We start from the raw sequence: 9,255 nt of genomic DNA on the forward strand, positions 1-9,255 counted from the left end.
ACATCATCCCGGGATGATGAGGTCGGCAATCTACCGACGTCGACGTCTATTTCTTCTTCTTGGCTAGCCTCTTTTGCGCCCTCAGGTCCTTCTTCATTCTCGAATCCACAATCGTGTAACGACCCTTGACGCCCTTGGGACGACCCTGGATACCACGGTTGGCACCTATATACGAGTGGTTAGCAAATGGAAGAACATGTACGATACTTTTGATAGAGAAAGGGAAGAAAAAAAAAAGACTTACCCCTGGCGATAATAAGAGTAGGCTTGGGTCTCCTCTTGACCTTGCCGGCCTTGGCCATGAGCTTGGCGATGCTCTCGGCCTTTTCCTTCTCCGTCATGCCCTCCTCGTTGGCAAGCGAGTCCGACTTCTTCTTGAGCTTCTCGAGGCGCTGCGCCGTCTTGAACTTCTTGCGCGCCTTGGCCTCGCGCACCTTTTTGATGGGCCGCGCGTTGTAGGCGCGCAGCTTCTCGCGGATGGCGGCCGCCGCGGCCTTGGTGATGGGCTTCTGCTGCTTGTCGTGCTTCGACTCGTCGTCGATGAACCAGTCCGGGAGGCCGTCGCGGTCCTTGAGGGCCCACTTGTTGAAGCCGTCGTCCATGAGGTCCTGTTTGGTCTTCTCGCCCGTCGCGAGCTGGTGGGCGAGCGTCATGGCCTCTGCTGTGATGATATCGATGTCTGGTGGCTTGTCAGTACAAATTGTTCTTCTCTTCACGATAGTTCGGACACGAGGTCCAGCGGTAGGTAGTTGGACTTACCGAGTCTGCCGTCCGGCCGTCTCTTCTCCTGGTTCTCCCAGTCTTCCTCTTGGTTCTTGACGACCTCAAAGCCTGCATCGTCTTCGCTCTCGGAATCCGAGCCGAAGCCGTCGGCAGCCTTCTGCCTCGTCTCCTTGGCCTTCTTCTTCTTCTCGTCCTTTGCCTTCTGCTTTTCCTCAGCTGCCTTGGCCTTTTCTTCCTTTGCCTTCTTCTTGTCCTCCTTTTCTGTCTTGGCCTTCTTCGGTTTTGGCTCTTCTTCAGCAGGCTTGTCGTCGACGCCCCAGTCCTCGTCGTCAACATCTCCCATATCGATGTCCTTGAAGATATCTTGCCCGAAGAAAGCCGATGCGCGCTTCGACAAGTTGCCGCTCTCGGCTGTGCTGTCCAGGTCCGTTACCAGGGGCTTCCCGCTGGCATCGTCGTCTTCGTCCTCGTCATCGTCGGAGCTGTCAGAGTCCATTTCCATGTCCTCATCGCTGTCGCTCTGTTCGCCGCCCGAAACGCCCTCCCACTCGCCGTCCTCGTGCTCCTCGCGAGCTCGCTTGGCGCGCCACTTAGCATCGGCCGCCGCCTTGCGCTCCTTGAAGTTGTCGTACATGCCGTCCAGCTCGCGCTCGAGGCGGTCCTCCTCTGGGTCGCTCTCGGAGTCGGAGTACACGATACCGGCTTCGGCCTCCTTGGACTTCTTCTCACTCTCCTTGAGAAGCGCCATCTTGCCGCGGGCGATCTTGTTGATGCCGCCGGCCTTGTCGGCTGTCTTCAATGCAAACATGGCGTCCGGGCCGAGGGGACCGGCCTGCTCCATACCAATATCCATTGGCGCCGTCATGTTCATCTGCATGCGCACAATGTCCTTTTGCTTCTTCTCGTTCTCCTTCCTCCTCTCCTTCTTCTTCTTGGAGTCGTCCTTGTTCTTGAGCGCCTCCAGCTCCTGTTGGATCCGCAGCTCCTCGTCCATTGACTCGATCTCTGCGACCTCCTCGCCCACCTGATCTTGCAGTGACTTCTTCTCCTGCGTCGTCTTCTTGGTTGGGAAACCAAAGATTTCCCTTACCTTGAGACGCCATTTCAACAGTTGCTTAAACTCTTTCCTTCCGAGGACCTTCAAGTCTGCGCAACTCCTGCGGATCTCGTCTGTCGTTTCAGGGAGCTTGTCCAGCGCGGCGAGCGCCACGTCTCCGTTTGCCGGCTGGTCAAAAGACAACTGGTTGGTTTGACCGAGAATTGCAATGGGGTCAGCGGTTTGGATGAACTCGCTCGCGGAGACGACCTTGTGCTGTGTGTAATCACCCTCCTCGTAACCCTCACGCTTGCGCTTCTTTTGCTCCGGGTTGTACACCTTGGCCTCGTTGTTCGGGGTCGCGTCCTTGAGCTCGGCGAAGACGGCGCGGGGGTCGAGGAATCGGGGATCGATGCGCTTCGGGGCCTTGAAGCCCTTGCAGACGACGAAGATTTCGGCAGACACGTTTCTCGAAGAAGGGGGCTTGGTCGCCTCGACCTTTGTGAAGAGCTGGTTGAAGACCCACAGCAGGGGGTTATAGTCCTTGGATCGGAAGACCTTGGTAACAAAGGTACCGCCCTCTGCCAAAAATTCCGTCGCAAGCTTCATCGACTGCAGCACCAATTCGGCCTGGTTGAACGAATCCTGGTTCCACGCAGTACCGACGTTGGGCGCACCATCGTGGAGAACACAGTCTGCCTTCCATGTCTTGAGATGCGATCGGATCGTGGCTCGACATTTCTCGGTCGTGATATCGCTTTGGAAGGTGATGACCTTGGGAATGGGCTTGATGGGCGACAGATCGACACCGACAATCAGGGCGCCGACGGGGCACGTTTCCGCTGCAACTTGACACCATGACTGTGAATTGTTAGCAAGAAAATCTTTGCAATTGGGTTATCATTGACGTGAGGGAGCTTACACCGGGCGCAGCGCAAAGATCGACGACGACCTTGCTCTTCTCCAAGAAGCCATATTTCTTGTTCAGCTGGATCAGCTTGAACGCTGCTCTGGCGCGGTATCCCTTCTCCTTGGCAAGCTTGTACCACTTATCCAAACGTCCTTTTCCGTGCTTCTTCTGGATCGCCATCTTGTCTGGAGGGCGAGGCCAAGTCGAAATGCACGGGGTATTCTTTGCGAGAGTTGGGAAGCTCTTCTGCAACCAAAGGGCGTCCTTCTCTGCAGGATTATCGAATTTCGGACCCGCCCCGCCGCCTCGACTTTCGCAACGTCCCTTCTCTCAGAATTTTTTTAGCGGAGCTGCAGGGGAGCGATAAGAATCACGTGGAGATATCACTAGCGCATGGCAATGTGGGGTGTCCCGCGCTCGGTTCATCGGATGGAATGCCAATTCCATTAAACATCCTCAGGTGGGTCTCCGCGTTCACCACGCGCGCACCGCGACGTTGTCGCGTAGAGAGCTGCGCTAGGGTCAAGAGGGAGTCTCGATCGGGCAAGTAAGACGTCAAGAGCTTTACCTACCTACCACAATTAGATACCTTGCTTCAACCTTGACTGCTCAAACTCGGCCATCACCACCCCGCCTGCCGGACCACACGCTCTCTTTCTCTGTGTTCAAAGACGTTTCTGTCTGTCGTCTGTTTCTTTTATACTATTAGGTAGCCATTGAGTCTAAAGCCGAATCGTCATCGTCACCACCACCACCACCCCCAGCGTCATGGTCTATCACGGCGGCATGGCCAGTCCGCCACCGAGCGATGGCCTCGTTCCGGCATCGTCTCCCACCCTCCCTTCCTCCCCGCCGTCACGGATGTCTCGAAAGGAAAAGAAGAAGTCTATCCTGACTCCCCGGAAGTTTCGTCGTTTCTTCACCCCTCGCGGGATGCCCTCACAGATATCTCGGGAAAGACCAGCCCTTGGCGAGCTACGCAGTCCGGCACTCAACGTTCAACCGACACCTCCACGATCCAGCCCCCGCTTCAACGAACCGATATCACCTACTTCGAATCACAGCAGCAGTGCGCTTTCTCCTTTTGGTAGCGAAGATGGCCCGAGGAAGCGGAAGCGGAGCGTCGTCAACGCTATACCCATGAAGTTGCCACAGTCAAGCCGCAGCTCAGACACGAAGCGTTCAAGGACCCAGCCTGAGGATCTGGAGGAAGACTATCCTCTCGGCCGAAGTCCTATCGCGAGATCACCGCTGCACCAAAATGAGAATGCTCGTTCCGAGGACCATCCCATGGGTTCTCCTGAGATACTCTCCCCCTCGGCTAGTCGAACGGCAGCTTTGGGCAGAACGTACTCGACAGGACCTCAAGTAACGCCAGACGAGTTTGCACGGAGGCTTAGCTCCTTGACTGCTAGCAACTTTGCGACCTCGGGGTATGAGGGTCTTCGGCCTAGGTCTACGCTGATTGACTACTTCAAGTGCAACCGGGCAGGGATTCCCGCTTCTAGCAGAGGAAAGGCTGTTAGAAATCTCACCAAGCTTTCCCTGCCAACAAAGGATGAGCCTGTATGTTTGATCCCCGACGATTTGTTCTTAACTAGACTAATACATCCCAGATTGTTCCGGAGTACCGGCCACAACCCGTAATTAAGCTCCGCAACCGTGGCTTTGGTGCTCAACTGCTGCTCCGGGAGCAGGGTAGCACACCCCGCCCCGGGCGTGAGCATCTCGAGTATCCTGCGTTTGGTGAGTTGTTCACTTTTGCAAATGATGGCTCGTAACTAATATCGACAGATTCGAGGGCAAATACGGCATCCTTCTGGAGCCGAAGCACTGACGTCCACATGTGCAACGCGCATCTGACGCAAGCGAATACCATTCCCTTTAGTTTAGCAAGTTGTCACAGTGAGTGTTCCCAAGTTTTATGCCTTGAACTTGAACTTGAACTAAGCGTCGCAGATGCCCTAATGACGGCGATTGGTGACGAAGAGGGATTCATCCGCTTCTTCGACACTACCACAACCCCTTTGGGAGCGGCACCCCGTACAAAGGTTGATATTGTCATCCAGGCCCACGAGAATGCCATTATGGACCTCGCTTTTTCGAACGACGATCTTCGCTTGGCAAGTGCATGCGGTGACCGCTCCGGTAAAATCTTCGATGTCATGTCGCAGACGGTTGCTGTGGAATTGAATGGTGGTCACTTCCAATCGATGCGCCGTGTCGAATTTCAACCTGGCCAGGCCAATGGAAACGTCGTGGCCACGTCGGACCGCGACGGAAAGATTCAGATCTGGGATCTGCGATGTTCCATGGCCCCGGCTGCTGCCTTCTCCACTCGCGGCCCGGAAGGTATCGTGCACCGCGATAGAGACCGCAACCCCCTATGGGCCCGAACGACCAACACCCTTGACAATGCTCATGATCGTACAATCCATGGAGTTACATCACCGGCATCCGTCACGGCGCTGCAGTACATGCCGGAGGGTCGTGAGCACTTGCTTCTCTCCGCCTCGGAAGCAAATGCCTGTATCAAGCTGTGGGATACGCGATACATTACCCCGCGCAACAAAGAGGCCGTCCCCCTAGCGGTGACCGCCGAACCGGCAACCCATCGCTGGCGGCCCTATGGTCTTACGTCCCTCGCCTTGAGCAGTGACGCAGCCCGCCTGTACGCAGTGTGCAAGGACAGTACCGTCTACGCGTACTCGACCTCGCACCTCATGCTTGGCCATGCCCCTGAACTTTCCGTTCGGCCTCCGCGTCAAAGGGCTGGTTCTGCTGTCCAGGGTTTGGCCCCCTTGTACGGCTTCAAGCACGACCTTTTCCACGTTAAGAGCTTCTACGTGCGCGGAGCTCTCCGCCCTGTATCGGCTTCCGGCAACGAGCTTCTCGCCGTCGGTAGCACCGATAAGTGCGCGGTCGTCTTTCCCACCGACGAGCGCGCCATGCGGGAGTACTGGGACACGCAGAGTCATCTTCCGGGAACGGAAACCATGTCCACCTCGTCAAGCGCAACTACATCCTCGTCCCACGCAAAGTCTGTCAACGCTGGCGGAACCCAGGTGCCCATCGTTCGCAATGGCACGCCCCTCATCCGCGGTCACCGCCGCGAGGTGACGGGTCTCAGCTGGTCCAACGAGGGTAAGCTCGTGACCATCTCGGACGACTACATGGTGCGCCACTGGCAAGAGGGCAACGACGACGGCAGCCGTGGTGGTGGCCGCGACGCGTGGGAGCTGCGCACTGGAGGCGAGTTTGGCGGCAACCGCCACATGGCTGGCTGGGCTGACGTCGCAGACGACTGGGACGAGGACTGCGACTCGCACTCTGAGTGTTGATCCGAAGAACTCAACAAAAACAAATCCAAAAGAGAATAAAGGTGAGAAAAGAAGCATGCGTCTGGATTGGGCTATTCTAGACGACCAAGAGGTCATGAGTTGTTGATATTTTTCATGACGAGAGTTTGATAGGCCGACTTCATCGTCTGGCCGTTTTTGTGCGGTTTGTATATGCGCGGAGAGGAGTCATCTGGATCGCGGCGCGTTGGGAGTTTTCTTTCTTTTGTTTTCTTTTTCTGAAAGCATTGATTTGGACGGGTTACAACATGAGAGGACAAGAGCAAAAAGACGGAGGGGGATTAAGTTCGGACTGGCTTGGCATGAGGAATTAGCATAGTATGGCATCGCAACGCTTTGCATCGCTTTGCATTACACTGGACTGGACTGGACTGGATTGGGGGTTTCTAGATACCATAGCACTCACGGGATATGATATCCCTTATACATAATGAGACATGTCAGAAAGCAACACTCAGCTCACTGGGAAACACGTATGCCACTATGAGGAAGACTTGGTTCGGAATATGCTGTCTAGCAGGCTTCTATCTAACCTCTGAAAGTCTCAAAAGTCCGTCACAGGCCATCTACTGCTATGCCATGTCGTAGGAAAAACAAAAGGCCAAAACACCTTGAAAATGCAATAGGGGGGTATCGTGTATCTATCCCATGCAGTAGGTATCCTGAGTTGAAAACGCTCCGAAACGCCGAGGTCGTCATGCTATGCTGCCACAATGCCTTCTTTCCCGCCCCTTCTACTACAGTCCCTTTGCTCCCGTCCTCTTTGCTAGAAAGAAAATACTGACAATCGCAGCTAAGCCTGCCACGATGATGATGTTAGATATCAAGGACGTGGCAGAGCGTGATAGCTGCCCCTGCCTAGACATCGCGCCTCCTGCAAATGTCGCTGCGTTAGCTGCGCCGTCTGTCGAGAACGTCTGGTCCTTTTCCTTTCTGTTTGGCACCGCAAGCTTCGGCTCGAACCTCATAGACTTGGAGGCCGGACAGCATGCCGGGGGCTGTTTCTCCAAGTTACTCAATGCGTGAGACTCCAGAGTCTCACATGCCTTCTGCCTCGTGTGCCTGGAGAGCCACGAATCAGATTTCTCGCTGTCCTCGGAACTCTTCGAGGCCGTCTTTTCCCTCTTCCTGTCTCGGGCAATGGCTACACTGTCGCGTAGACGGCCGCCCGGTGCCAATGATGCCCATGATTCCAAGACGGAAGGACCATGTTCCAAATCTGTGTCGCATACACTGTCCAGCTGGCCAACGAGGAGTAGCATATTGTCAAAGATACAGACGGCCTCTTGGATGATGTCATGCCTCTCGCGGGGTGTCAGGAGATGCTCGGATTCTGTTAGCCGTTTCTTAAACTCTTTTTTGAGGTCCTCGCCGTCCAGTGGCGTCGCAAAGTGGAAGAAGCTCAGGGGTAGAGAATGACGCATGTGTCTTGCGCCTACTTGGATCTTCCCGCGGTCATCACCCCGTGCCATGTCGACTGGTGTTGTAGTATGAATAGCCGTGTCTGATGATGGTGTACGTTCTTGACAGGGTATCTCTGAGGGTGGAATGGGCGACGGCGTCTGCTCCCAGAATTCTGAACCCGCAGACTCGAGGGTGGCTCTGATGAAACGTCCGCCAGCAAAGAGGGCCATGAACAAGATGTACGAGTACGCCATTAGGACATGAGGCTTCTTCTCGATGGTGCGCCTGACGTGCCCTGTGAACTCGGCAAGGCGCCCTGACTGAGAGATCGCTGACAATTGCTCGTTTACAACATCGGGTGACCATCCGGTGATGGAACCAATGTCGGCTCGCAGACGATCAGAACGCATGAGTCCAGGTAGGTACAGCGACGTTAGTATCGAGCGAGTTCGCTCGCATAGAGCAGGTTGGTGTCGGGGGTTTGAGTCAACGTTCAACACCGGTGTAAGCTCAGCTTGGCTTGATTTACAGTCGTCACCGGCATCGCCAGGTGTAGAAAGTTGGGGTGATTCCGCGATGGTCTTCCATAGTGACTCAAAGGTGTCGTAAATGGGCGTGATGTGAAGAAGGCCGGAGGCGTAGAGTGATGGATCTGCCGCGCGGGGCGGGATCGCCAAGGGTAGGCGGGCAATGATAATCTTGTTAAGCTTTGCATGGACAGATCGGGTCGCGGCGGCGATAGACTCGGCCAAGGGACGTTGTGCATCTTCGGCCGAGGTTGCGGCTGGTGAGGTCATCGTCACGGGCGTCAGGGCGGCGCCGTTTGTTTGTCAAGCCTCCCGTGACGGAGAGGTGCGGCTGGTGGCTTCTGGGCAACGTGCGGGAATACGAAATAGGGGCGTGGCGTAGAGGGTGTACTTGTACAGGAACCAAGGACCCCTCGTCCAGATAGGTGAATAGTAGGAAAATGAATGCTTGGGGTGACACAGGTTCCGAGGTGATGCGGTTGATAGTCGAGAGTCAAAGTGTACCGATAGTATAGTAGACAGGAGCAGAGACAGAGGTGTAGGTAGCCAGTAGTCCTAGAAGACTTGCTTGTCTGCTGCTCCTCCTCGAGGCCTCCTCGGCGAATTCAAGGCGTAACGCAAGATAAAGTAGAAGGACCTTGGAAGGGGACAGAACGGACGAAAACCACAAACGGAAGCGGTAGCGTCGATCTTCAGTAGGTTGTCGAGGGCAGTGATCGAGTAGGGAGTGTGTGTCTCTCTCTTTTCTTTCCCTGGGAGAGGCTGAACCAGTGGCAGTTGCGCTTTGGGTAGGTAGCAACGGCTAAGAGAAGTAGCGGGTGGCAAAGACGGAAGGGTACCGAGCATATGGAGAAGAAGGCGGCAGCGTCAGAGCTTTCTTTTCTGCTGGAACTACGGATACCTTACCGGTATCCTTCTCTGATCCTCTGAGAAAAGTGGTCGGTTACCCGGGCCAGTATGCGATGCGCCTGCTCTTCACAAGGAGGAGTGAGACTTTCCCGGGAGCTTGGGTTTTCTGTTTCTTTTCGTGGTCGAGGGTTCGGGTAGGTCCCCAAGGGTTGGGAACTTGGGACTAGTGTTGTCCGGAGAGATTCCACTTTGATTGGCATGCAAGCTGGGAAAACAAGCAAGGTATTGAAGAGACAGAAAAGTTTAAGATCCAAAGGAGCCGGGGACAGGAGAGCAGGGCCCGGCAAACGGGGTTGGAAGAAGCTAGTCTCGGCGAGACGATGTGGACGAGAGAGGCTCGGAAAGCTATTAGTGCGCACCTCAAGCATGGAATCTTGAAAATCGAAC

General features: G+C 55.2%; 3 protein-coding genes across 3 annotated transcripts; 1 reads left to right on the forward strand and 2 right to left on the reverse strand.

Moving 5' to 3' along the window:
- Positions 1 to 46: 46 nt before the first annotated feature.
- Positions 47 to 2,938, reverse strand: HER10_EVM0000325 (Spb1 domain-containing protein; the record flags this gene model as incomplete). The annotated part of the gene is made up of 4 exons (XM_035470112.1): positions 2,682 to 2,938; positions 760 to 2,620; positions 245 to 679; positions 47 to 165 (listed from the first exon to the last, which is right to left on the reverse strand). Exons 1-4 carry the CDS (start codon positions 2,847 to 2,849, stop codon positions 47 to 49), a joined length of 2,583 nt encoding a protein of 860 aa, XP_035332023.1. The 5' UTR covers positions 2,850 to 2,938.
- A 213-nt stretch (positions 2,939 to 3,151) lies between these two features.
- Positions 3,152 to 6,064, forward strand: HER10_EVM0011187 (WD domain-containing protein). The gene is made up of 4 exons (XM_035480625.1): positions 3,152 to 4,235; positions 4,286 to 4,415; positions 4,464 to 4,574; positions 4,629 to 6,064. Exons 1-4 carry the CDS (start codon positions 3,438 to 3,440, stop codon positions 6,008 to 6,010), a joined length of 2,421 nt encoding a protein of 806 aa, XP_035333353.1. The 5' UTR covers positions 3,152 to 3,437; the 3' UTR covers positions 6,011 to 6,064.
- Positions 6,065 to 6,604: 540 nt separating this feature from the next.
- On the reverse strand, positions 6,605 to 9,038 carry HER10_EVM0011365 (uncharacterized protein). The gene has a single exon (XM_035480798.1). It carries the CDS (start codon positions 8,227 to 8,229, stop codon positions 6,766 to 6,768), a length of 1,464 nt encoding a protein of 487 aa, XP_035333376.1. The 5' UTR covers positions 8,230 to 9,038; the 3' UTR covers positions 6,605 to 6,765.
- Positions 9,039 to 9,255: the final 217 nt, after the last annotated feature.

Source organism: Colletotrichum scovillei (genome assembly GCF_011075155.1).
Source record: "Colletotrichum scovillei strain TJNH1 chromosome Unknown Contig00006, whole genome shotgun sequence".
Taxonomy (NCBI): domain Eukaryota; kingdom Fungi; phylum Ascomycota; class Sordariomycetes; order Glomerellales; family Glomerellaceae; genus Colletotrichum; species Colletotrichum scovillei.

Coding starts and splice junctions, on each gene's coding strand:
- HER10_EVM0011365 (XM_035480798.1), bottom strand. CDS start 8,229: ATGACCTCACCAGCCGCAACCTCGGCCGAAGATGCACAACGTCCCTTG.
- HER10_EVM0011187 (XM_035480625.1), top strand. CDS start 3,438: ATGGTCTATCACGGCGGCATGGCCAGTCCGCCACCGAGCGATGGCCTC. Junction 4,416..4,463: donor TCTCGAGTATCCTGCGTTTG/GTGAGTTGTTCA, acceptor TAATATCGACAG/ATTCGAGGGCAAATACGGCA. Junction 4,575..4,628: donor TAGTTTAGCAAGTTGTCACA/GTGAGTGTTCCC, acceptor TAAGCGTCGCAG/ATGCCCTAATGACGGCGATT.